The sequence below is a fragment of the Pempheris klunzingeri genome, chromosome 20, assembly GCF_042242105.1.
Source record: "Pempheris klunzingeri isolate RE-2024b chromosome 20, fPemKlu1.hap1, whole genome shotgun sequence".
NCBI lineage: Eukaryota > Metazoa > Chordata > Actinopteri > Acropomatiformes > Pempheridae > Pempheris > Pempheris klunzingeri.
The window spans coordinates 2,408,202-2,419,904 of NC_092031.1; the positions used below are offsets into that span (position 1 = coordinate 2,408,202).

Sequence of the window (11,703 nt, forward strand, 5' to 3'; positions counted from 1 at the left end):
ATAATGAAATATCAACATAAGTGTCATGCTACTAAAATGGCTTGAAGGCCTCCAGAGCTCCACAATCCCATCTTGTTAAAATCACAAATGGCCACTAGGTGGTGCCGTAGAGCCAGTTCACTTATTCTGGCTGATACGACCTGTGCTCAGGTGGAAGTTGGGTGGAGCCCACATCACACTGATGTGCTCAGTGTAACTGGCTCCGTAATGCTAAAGCAAACAAGCATTTTTTTTTAATCTTCTCTCTGTATGTGTCACCGTATTGCCCAACCCTTCAGGTGTAGCTAATAAACTAGTGACTCACTATATTAAGGTCAACGTTAACAAAGGTCATCCACACCTATTCATGCTCTCATAGCTCTCTGGTGTCTGCCATCCCCAGGAAATATTGCCTAAACACTTTGCTGATGCATGCAAAAACAGTACCTTCTGAATGACAACAGAAGTATATCTGGTAGGAAAGGAGAGTCGTGCTCCACACTGACATTCAGAGCTCAGTGTCTTCAATGGCCTCTGGTTCATCAAGGGTGTCCAGACGTCTCTTGCAGGCATCCAGAAGTTTCTTCCTGGGGCCCAAAGGGATGTGAATGCTGGTGAGGTCCTGGTCTGAGCAGAGCAGCAGAGCCTCCAGGTCGATCTTCTCCCTCATGAAGAGCTGCATGAACTCGCTGAGGCTTTGCGAGGCCAGGAAGGTGTCCAGAGGACTGTTCTCTGGCTCCATGTCCTCATCCAGCCCAACATCAGTCTCCTCCCAGGGCAACTCCTGATGGTTTCTTTCTTGCAGGCTCAAGGCGCTGCCAATACTGTCCTCATCAAAGCTGGGCGAGCGCCGAGGCAGACGTCCTCGGAGACGAACATTAGGTGCCCGGCCCACAGGTTCACTCCCCGCCACGCTGCCTTCATCCCGTCCCCCGATACCAAACATGCCTCCACTCATATAGTTCCTCCTGAACACCATGGTGCCGAGTCCGGGCCGGTTGAACAGGGAATCGCGTCCGGAGTCTGCGCTGATCTCCGAGTATGCAGCCTCATGGAGGCCCGGGTCGCTCATGGCACGGGAGACGGTGTCTGCGTCGTCGTCATTGTCGTGGGGGAACATGTCGCGGATGTTGAGGCGTGACCGCTCCTTGGGGTTGGCGTATGTGCCCTGTTTGAGGAACATGACGTCGTTGCCAAGCTGCAGGCCGGACAGCGAGCGCACACTTTTCCTCCCGTCCTCGTAGATCTTGAACGACCCATCAACCTGCTTCTTCTTCTCCAGCTTCTTCTGGATCTTGGCCTTGCCCTTGGCTGTGGAGTGCAGGGTGGCCTGAGGGGAAAGTACAGACAGGACTTCATTAGAAAACCCACAATTTGAACAGTGTAAATGTGACAAATCAAACAGAGCCAAAGTTTTGTCCGCTTTTCAAACTCCACTCGTCCTCAAACTCCTATCGTCATAGAGAGATTCTTTCATTTGTCTTTCTAAAAAGTTGAGATGCAGTTTTATCTTTCATATTCTGAGAGACAGTAAATTGTGAATCGCTAGGTTTCGTTTGTGCATCATCACACCTGCGAGTATGGCATGTTGGAGGTGACAGTGTTGACCTGGCGGCTCAGCGTGCTGCCACTGGTGTAGCTAGAAAAGCTAATAGCGTCCAAGTTGTCTAACGCCGCCGACTCCTTCATGAACCTCCTCTCCATTCGCTCACGGTGCTTCCTCTGGAGCTTGGCGCAGTCTTTCATCCGGCGCTCTGCGGCGCGAAACGCCCGGTCCTTGAGCTTGCTGACCAGCTTTGGGTTGAGGGTGATCTGCTTGGCAGCGATGGAGTCCAGGTAGCGAACGCAGTCCATGTGTCCCTTGGTGGCGGCCATGTCCAGCGGGGTGTGGTAGTCGTTGTCCAGACACCACACGTTGGCACCGAAGGCCACCAGGAAGGACAGGCTGTTGTGGTGGCCGTTGGCAGCTGCCAGGTGAAGCGGCGTGTTGCCCCAAATGTCACACTTGTCCGGGTCACCTCTGGAAGACAGAAGGGGAAGCAAGGCGCCATGTTGGCTCTCAGCATTGGTGGATTCACACACACAGTATTCTGCTTTTAATCCTAAAGAACCACGTTTCATCTTATTACATCAACCTTTTCCCAGCAGCAGACAAAAACTCCAGATTATAATCTGTTAAGTGTCTGTATAAATAATGTTTATCTTTATTAGGTGGTGAAGGAAGTGGTGGAGATGGAGCCAAATATTTGGTTGGAGACCAAAACAGAACTAAAAACAGGCTTAATACAGTTTACATGCATCAGATGAAAAGAAACACGTCTTTATAATTTCATGTCAGTGTTGTGTTCAGCTTGTTCTTCAGCCCTCAAGTGTATATTTTTTTAATCTATATTAAGTTATATTAAGTTTCAAACGCTAAAATAAAACTTTGGCTGTCTTATTCTGTCGTTATCAAGACCCTCAAGTCCAAATCTGAGATTGTTAATTTTCCCAGAAGTCCCAGAAAACATCTCCTGCAGTGACAACATGCAGCAAAATGTCTGCACACATACTGGATGTCCACTTTCTCTACAGCTTCAACATGATGTGTAAAGAGTGTGTGCGTCAGTGTTGTCTTTACCGATCCTCTTACACTAAACACTAAACTTAGGAAGTAAGATGACTCACATGACGTCAGGTTATCTCCTGTGTGGATGTTTGGATGGATTATAACACATGGAGTTAGGTATTATCATGGTGGCATCTGTTTGTTGATCATTTTAATGCCACACTAGCATTTATTTATGTTTTAGCTGCTACATCTCTGGTTCATCTGTGGTTGCAGTTTGTAAAATTATTATTGCTTTATGTCTTCAGGTTTCGGCCCGTCGGACAAAATAAACCATCTGAAGACGTCCATGTCTGGACATTTGGGCATGTTTCACCTTTGTGGTCTAAACTTAATGAAAAAATAAGACAATGAAGATAATCATTGTTTGGATTTATTTACATCTACAGTGCTAGCAGCTGCTTGAGTGTGATTAGTAAGACACTACCCATAATGCAGTGCAAGCAATAACAGGTCAGACAATAACAACACGCTCAGGACTTTGGCTTTAGGTGACAAATTGATTCTGGGTCATTGAGCCACGTGGAGCATGTCGACTTCTCCTCTCTGTGTATGTTACATGTACAAGGGTGAAGTGGGTTTGTATTGAATGAATTCTGAGCCCCTCCTCTTCCTCCTTCCTCTTCCCGTTCCCTCTCCGCCCACATGGCCGGGTCGTGGCTGAGCCCCGATCAATAATTGAAGCGCTGCAGGTTAAACATGACAGAGGCGGCTCTGCATTATTTATCCCACACACCAGGAGTCTTTTTTGTGCAGACACCTACAGACACCGTTACCGCACACAGGGCAGGGGCACCGCCTTCATCAGCACCAACCCTGATTTCAGCTCCTGTCTGCAGGGATCAAACACCACATCTGATATCAGACAGCATAGTGATCGGTTTATTTTTATGTCCGGAGCATCATGTTTTGCTCAGACATCTTTCCGTGTCAGCTGGTGGGGCAATTAAGCAGATCATATGTATCACTGTAGTGAGGAATCACACTCAACTATTTCAGATAGTAACTGGAGCACACAGACCTCAACAAGCACCTGTTTACAGCAACACGCATCAGACTTCAATGGTTTATAGAAAACTCAAGTTCCCATGACCGGGCTGACCCCTCCAGGCCGCCTCTGGACAGAAGTGTGCGTGCCGAGGCCTGTGTTGCCTCCGAGCTCCCAGAGAGCACATGCAGCGTCACTGTTTACCCAGAAGCCCAAATAACCAGCCGGCACTGTAGGAAAACCTGATCCCACCTGAAGCATCTCAGCAGCAGCTGGATGAGATGGCGCGACATGTCGTACAGATGTTTATGGCGCCCTGAGGACGAGGCGTTCGAGGCACGAACACTTCCTCAAACACCATCCTCAGGTCCAAAAGTGCAGTTTATAGCGCGGTGTGTTATTTCTGGATAACAGGCCGTTGCTATGGACACGGTTCTGATAGCGGAAGCATTCAAATATGTTTTTAAATCAATAAAATCAATTTTGAATCTGTGTTTTTTTTGTCAAATTGTTGATTTGTTTAATAAGAAGCTGTGTAATGAGCAGGATGATGATGATCTATTTATACACATGCTTTTATTGTCTATTTATGTCTGTCTATTTATTTTCTTGTGCTTTTATTATCTTTTACATGTATTTTAATGTTTCTGTGTCTTGTTTTTATGGTGTTTTATGTCCCAGTAAAGCTCTTTGAACTGCCTTGTGTCTGAAAGGTGCTAAAGAAATAAATGTGCCTTTGCTAACATGCACACAGTTTGAACCACTTTTCTTATTTGAAACAGGAGATTTATGTGTTTCCTGTCTTCTCTGAGCTCGTCCTCCTGGTTTGGGGGGTTAAAGTTAAAGTACTTTGATGCATCGAGCAGGAATCAGCAGCATTTGAAGACGTTTATTCATCAATCAAATCTGATCAAACCAAACCTGCACAGTTTTCAGTGACACTCTTGATGAATTACACCTTTACATGATTGATTGTTGCTTATTTATTCTAATTATTTAAGGTCTTACAGAAAAACTTCTGTAGGCAATAATGAAGGAGCAAATTTCATCAAATGAACCCATTTCTGGGGTCCGTGGTTGTGGGTCCAGTTGGTAATCAGAGCTATTTATTGTGATAATTATTCATAATTTCTACACTATATTTTATTTAGTCAAGGTTTCTTACATGACTGCTGGTCCAGCTGCTTGAGAAGTTTTTGTTAAATGAATTAAAGGCTCTGCAGGAGAATATTTGCACTAATAATCACAAATAAATAAATAAAAAAACAGCCTGTAAGGCCAGTAAAAAGGACATTTGCTCTCCTGCAGCTTCGTTTACCTTTTGCTGTGAACTTTGATCTGCAGCTCAGCTTTAGTCGTCTCTCTCAGCTTCACATCCACCCTGCAGCGTGTCCTCCGGGGACGCTCGTAGGAGGAGGAGGAGGACGCCCTATCCATCACCGTGACCTTTCTCTGCAGTCACTCCTCAGCATCAAACCCTGCTCGCCTTATAAACCTGCCAGCAGCAGCGTGACACACTGCCTCTACCCTCCTGTTGGTCTGCAGCAGGCTGCTTTGTGTGTGTGTCCCTTTAACCTCGAACAAAAGCCTCCTCTGATCCAGCGTCGGCTTATCTCACCAGAATATAGCCTTACTCCTAAACCCTTTTATAACTATCTCAGTTTTCTCTTACAAATACACATAAAAAGCTCTCTGATCATATCGTTCGTGTGTCTCATAGACTTTCACTGACTGAAAATAGCCTCTGTATTGTATCTGAGTTGCACCTGCACGGGCTCAGGCTATGTAATGGATTAGCCACACGTGTGAGATTAAACATAAAGTCATCGTGCTTCAGATGCGTCGGCACACACTGTTTATGTTGCATGTGTTTGATATCCTGCGACCTTTCTCTGTAATGAGGCTGTTAAAATGCACAGACGTCCATCTCTGCTGCACTGATTAGATCAGCTGGGAGGGGGGGGGGGGCTTTTCTCTCCATGTTAATATAATTAAGATCAGGGAGGTGAAGCTGCCACATACATCAAATATACTTTTATTTGCTGTTGTGGAGCTGCAGGAGTGTAAAGACAAACACTAAAGTGGGGACATAACTCCCTGCTCAGTGCAAAACTACATCTAGAGTCCATTCTGACTGGATTCTAGTTTGTTTTATGCACCAGTTTCTTCAAATTGTTTCACGTCTTAGAATTAAGGTCTTAAAATTTACTTATTTTCAGTGAAGTTTGACTTCAATAAATAGCAAAACTGTCGAAATAACAGATTCAAAGAGTTCAAATCAGGACACCAGAGAGGGTGAGTGTCCCTGTAATGGTGTTTAATCAGCTGATGACATCACCAGCAGGTGAGCTCCAGGTGAGGTCACCTGCCGGTCCCCGGTCCCCGGTCCCCGGTGGACTCACCCTCTGCTCACGATGAGCCGGAGCGCCTCCAGGTTTCCGTGGTAAGCGGCCCACAGGGTGGGAGTCATCCCATCCTCATCCGGGGCGTTCAGCTCCTTCCGTGTGGCCTCCTTCAGCACGTCCAGGTAGCCGTCCCGGGCCGCCCGGTGGTACCGGTCGTTCATGGCGGCGCCCTGGGCTCACTCCGAGCTCCTCAGGTCCATGGGGGGGTCCGGAGGGTTGGCCCCGTTATTCAGGCAACTTTCAGTCCGGGACGGAGCGGGTCCGGACGGACGGAGGGACCGACGGAGGGACGGAGGGACGGAGGGAGAGCACCGGAGAGGACTGACAGGGCGGTTGCTAGGAGACACGAGGCGTCCTGGTCACCAGGCGGGGGCGTGGCTACAGCCATAAGACCCGCCCCTTTTGTTACGTAACTAGAACGTAACATAGAATAGAGTAGAATAGATTATAGATTACATTATAGAATAGAATAGATCAGATTATAGAATAGATTATATAATATAATAGATTAAATTATAGAAGAGATTAGATTACAGAATAAAATAGAAGAGATTAGAGCAGAATAAAAAATTGAACATTAAATAAACATGTAATAAAAACATATAATAGAATAAACATAAAATAGAATAGAAAAGATGATAGAGTAGAATAATAATAGAATAGAATGGAGAAGAGAATGGAACAGAATAGAGAATTGAATATAGATAGATAGATAGATAGATAGATAGATAGATAGATAGATAGATAGATAGATTAGAATAGAATAGAATAGACGACCACCAAAACAGGAACTACACTCTGATCATTTCTTGTCTGTTGTTTTTGAGGTACTTTTAGTTCCTCTCAGCTTTAATGTTGCCGATTTTGATTTATTGATATACAGAATATTTTATTTATTACTTTTCTGGGTGGTAGTTATTTCAGGGACCAACAAGCCCCACTGACTTAACGATATGACTGTATGATGATATAAACAATAATAAGTTAATCATTTTACCATGAGTAAGTGAAAATCATACAGTTTCGTAAAAGTTTGTGCGTCTGCTTATAGATTTTCAGGCTGTGTGAAAACAGTTTGCATTAATTTGTATTAAATGGGCCAAAACATGCAAAACCACTGATGCTGTATGAGCCTGTAACTACAGCACACTTCACAGCTCAGTTTAAGGACACACCACTCAGACTTCCCCACAGTGAAAACATCTCGCTGACAGTAATCCACCGTTTCCAGGCTCAGGAAATGTTCTGTTCTTCTAAAACGGAGCTGAAAGAGGCTGAAAACAGCTGCAGCAGCCACATCTGTACACGAAAAAGAATGTATTCTTGAACAGAGATCTAAAAATACACGTATGAGTGGGAAAATAAGCAGAATATGGGGCCTTTGATGTGCAGTAAAACGTAAGTAACCACCTGCAGGAGCCTTCAGATCTGAGACTGAAACTCAGGTTATCAGTTTACTGGAGCTATTAGCTGCTACTTGAGGCTCTGCACTGATAAGAGTGAGGTTACATTCATAAGTCAGTTCCTGGTGTGGGCTGGACGCAAACAGTGACACTACATGGCTGATAAAAGTAGAAATAATGTTGGTGGCTTTGAGGAAAAACTGTGGTGGCTGTGGGAGAAGGATTCTGTTCAGGCCGTTTGGGGTCACGGAGCAAACTTTGTTCAAGTGGCACAAAACAAAAAGGGCTTGCTGTGAAAAGCAAACACCAGTAGGTGCTTTTCCTTAGAAAGGTGTGTCGTCATTAACGTTCTGGATCGTGACCACACCTACAGCGGCGTAGGAAGGCAGGTCAGGTGGAGTTCTCTCCAGACGCGTGCCGTCACACGCTGAGCTGCTGCGTTTCACCTGAATGTGGGAGAGAAAGTCCTGGAAGGTGGATGGAAAAGAGAAGGAGAAGAAGAAGAGTGACAGGAAGTAAAGAGAGTTTTTAGAAGAGGGACTAAAGAAGGTGAAAATGAGTTCAGATCCTGGAGTCACTCAGCTGGGCTCCTCCTGGGGGGCACCTGGAGATCCCCCCAGCGATGAGCAGACCAGGACCACGGGCCATCAGATCCAGGACCAGGAGCCGGACCCGGTGCTGGTTTGGGCTCCCAGCGGGAGGCGTCTGGTCTCTGGTCTGCTGGGCCTGAACGTGGTGCTGCTGGGAGCCGCCCTGGTGGCCGGACAGGCTTTCAACCCCGGGGGCCTGAAGCACCAGGAGCCCCAGGTGTTCATGCTCCTGCTGATGGGGGTCTGCTTGGCCTGGATGCTGTGGTACCTGCTGTGGGCCCGGAAACAGCCCGGCATCAGCCCGCTTAAAGACCACCACGCCGGGGGGGTCACCGTCACCTGTGAGCTCCTGTGTTTCCTCTCATTAGACACACGATCTCTTGTCCTGGACGGTGAAATGAAACGTCTCCTCTCTCTCCCGCTCTGCTCCAGTGGTCCTCATGCTCTTCGCTGCCTTCAGCCTGCTGCTGTACCTCTTCAGGGCCGGTTATCTGATCAGCATGAAGGAGTGTAAACCCGCCGCCAAAGTCCTCTCTCCCTTCGTCGAGGCCTCTTTTCTCCTGCTGCAGGTAATGAGATTCACATCGTACAGAAACACAAGCAGAGGGAAGATGTTTGGCAGCGTTTGGTGTCAGAGAGAAGATGTTTTGAACCTTGTGAAGTCACAGCTGGTAATAAACGTGTTCACAGAGAAACAGGAGGAAGTGACCTTTCACAGTAAGGTCAGTCAGGCAGGAGGAGAAGCATGTTATCGCAGCTTTGCACTGAAAATCAAATAGGATGTGTTTAAAGGAAGCTCAGACTCAGACAGCAGCCGTGATGCTAAACGTTAGAAGCACAAATAGAGAAAAATATTAAAAATATGACAAACATGCTCATGTTTACTGTACGACTTGTTTTTGGACGTCAGTTAAACAATAATATTTATTATATATATTCTCTATACATCACCTGCTACTGCTCTTTTTCTATTTATCTATCTAGTTATCTATTTATCTAATCCTGAAGCAGCCCTGAAGGTGAAAGGGCAAAGCAGGAGTTTCACTGTACACGTGACAATAAAACGATTAAATTGAATTTAATTGGCATCCATTTGATAACATTAGGCACCAAGTCTCTGTATAACTTTGTGATATGAAGGGAGAGAGCGCTTAGATAAAAATCAGATAATTCAAACGTGCACAGATATATAAGAAATAAAAGCAGCAAAAAGCCTTAATGAATCCATCTTTCTCACCGTTTAGTCCTCAAGACTCTGTTTACTTATTCAGAAGTGTCCTTATTGAATAACTGATGACTGATTAACTGATTTAACTACTTCTCTTGCAGACGTATTTACTGTGGGCTCACTCCAAAGACTGTGTTCACAAACACAAGATAATCACCAGGTGCATCTCTTTATACACGTCACTGCCTTGTTATACATTAAATTACAGGTTTTCTTTGTGTTTATTAGCTCATAGAAAAGGATTATTGTTATTTCTGGTGTCAGGTGTATTGAATTAGTTCTTCATATTTGGATGTGCATGCTGTTGCTGATGCAGGTCGGGGCTGATGCTCATCCTGTCGGCCGACCTGCTGCTGTGGCTGAACGCAGTGACAGAGGACACCATCCACGAGGAGATCGAGTTAGAAAGAGAGGACGGCCTCCGCTTCAGCAACACAAGCTCACCTGAGGGAGACACCTCTGATGCAGCAGGTAGTTAGTGAAGCCAGGCTGCAGGTGGAGTAACACTCCTGCTGCCTCGTACTGGATGTATTTTCTCTTTAACCTCCTCCAGGAATCTCCAATCGGACCTTGTGCCAGTGCAGCGCGAGCGCAGCCTGCCTCACCTTCAGGAAGGGCTTTGAAATCCTCTTTCCCTTCAACATGGAGTACTACCTGATGGCAGGCTGCATGGTCTACGTGATGTGGAAGAACGTGGGCCGCAGGACGAGTCCAGGTCCCCATCACGTTACTCAGAAGCTGACCCTTCGTGTGGTCTACCAAGGTGGGGTCGTATACGGCCTGGTGTTTGGCGCCCTGGTCCTCGTAGCAGGTGTGACCGTCTTCATCCTCTACCAGGTTTGGGTGAGCCAGCGGCAGCTTCGCCTCACCGCCTTCCTCATATTTTACAGCTACCATTTAGCAGTCATGCCCATCATGTCTCTCTGCTCCCTGGCCGGGATGCTGGTCCACAGGCTGGAGAGGAGGGCCAAGGAGGGGGGTCACAACCCCACCCGCAGCCTGGATGTGCTCCTCCTGGTCGCGGCGGCTCTGGGCCAGCTCGCGTTGTCCTACTTCTCCCTGGTGGCCGCCCTGGCCGTGGGGACCCAGGGGGCCATGGGGGACATGGACCTGGCCTACTCCCTCCTCAGCCTGCTGGAGCTCATCCTCCAGAACATCTTCATCATCGAGGGCCTCCACAGGCACCCCAGCCTCCTGGCCAAGAGGAAGGAGAAGCAGCGCAGCAGCATTTTCAAGGTACCTGATGGGTGAACCTGGACGAGCCATTAAAAGGCTCCATTCACACACAGCAGCCACTTTTCACTGCTGCATTGATTGAAGTGTTAGATGTTGTGTATTTATACATGTATGGATTTGTGTTCTGTGAATGTGGGCTGTTGCATGTGAAGATATAACCTGAAAAATGTTTTGCATGTTAGAAACACCAAAAAGATTTGTTTTTTTTGGAGGGGGGGTTGATTCCTTGTACCACCTAATAGATTCACTAAGTTTTGTGCATGTTCTCTTCTATCCAAATAACAAACTGCCCCCCAGCTGAGAAAAAAGGCTGCTGAGCCAAAACAAGAGGAGAAGAAGACGGATATTTCTCTGCTGGAGGGGAACACGTCTGCTGCTGCCCAAGTGCATGATGGGAAAAAGCCATGGACCAAAAGAGCTATACAAGAAATCTGTGCTTTCCTCATCCTGTCTAACATCATGGTAACGTCTCGTGTGTTTATTAGCTGATTCGTTCCTCTTGTTGTTTCTGCACTGATGAAATACTCCGATGTTCCCTCCTCTTGCAGCTGTGGGTCATCCCTGCGTTTGGAGTCCACCCCCAGTTTGAGAACGGCCTCGGGAAACAGTTTTTTGGCTTCACCGCCTGGTTCGTTCTGGTAAACTTGGGGCAGCCGCTCTGCGTTTTCTACCGGATGCACTCAGTGGGAGCTTTAATGGAGCTGCTCATCTCTGCATGACCAGCAGCACGGACTGTTCAAGGAGATGAAAGCCACAAATTTAAAGGAATACAACATGATATGCATTTGGAAATGATTAGGTTTATGATATATGTTCAAAAATATGCCGACACACCTGTACACTTTTGGCCTGAGACTGTTTTTTTGTGATTTTGGACTCTTTGGTTCCAATTAAAGGAAATCTTAATGATACAGCAAAACATTTGACAGAAGCTTGTGAGTCATGTTTGTCCCTTTTATGTTTCAACATGTTTTCAACATGCACAAAGCCAAAGAAATGGTTTCCCTGCTTTGGTGTAGAAGAACTACAAAAAGACTAAATGTACATGTTGGGCAGACTTTGGCTGCAGCCCCTCAACAATGATGAAAAATTATCAAATTAAATTATTATTATTAAAAACTTGTGCTGGAAAAAATAAGTCCATGATCATTTTTATGTGGTAAATAACTCAAAGGTCACAAATAAACAAATTAAAATGCTTTAATAATGCTGTAACCTATAAACACGACCCTTAAAGTGTCTGTGACATAATACGCTCAACTCAAA

The 11,703-nt window shown here is 46.1% G+C and overlaps 2 protein-coding genes across 2 annotated transcripts; one reads left to right on the plus strand and one right to left on the minus strand.

The window, feature by feature from the left end:
- Positions 1 to 487: 487 nt before the first annotated feature.
- ush1gb (Usher syndrome 1Gb (autosomal recessive)) lies at positions 488 to 6,249 on the minus strand. Its single transcript, XM_070852032.1, has 3 exons — positions 5,978 to 6,249; positions 1,552 to 1,999; positions 488 to 1,309 (listed from the first exon to the last, which is right to left on the minus strand). The coding sequence occupies exons 1-3, from the start codon at positions 6,139 to 6,141 to the stop codon at positions 488 to 490; spliced, it is 1,434 nt and encodes a 477-aa protein (XP_070708133.1). The 5' UTR covers positions 6,142 to 6,249.
- A 1,689-nt stretch (positions 6,250 to 7,938) lies between these two features.
- On the plus strand, positions 7,939 to 11,230 carry LOC139220103 (proton channel OTOP3-like). Its single transcript, XM_070852173.1, has 7 exons — positions 7,939 to 8,314; positions 8,406 to 8,542; positions 9,303 to 9,361; positions 9,518 to 9,672; positions 9,755 to 10,437; positions 10,735 to 10,899; positions 10,986 to 11,230. Exons 1-7 carry the CDS (start codon positions 7,939 to 7,941, stop codon positions 11,154 to 11,156), a joined length of 1,746 nt encoding a protein of 581 aa, XP_070708274.1. The 3' UTR covers positions 11,157 to 11,230.
- The last annotated feature ends 473 nt before the right edge of the window (positions 11,231 to 11,703 follow it).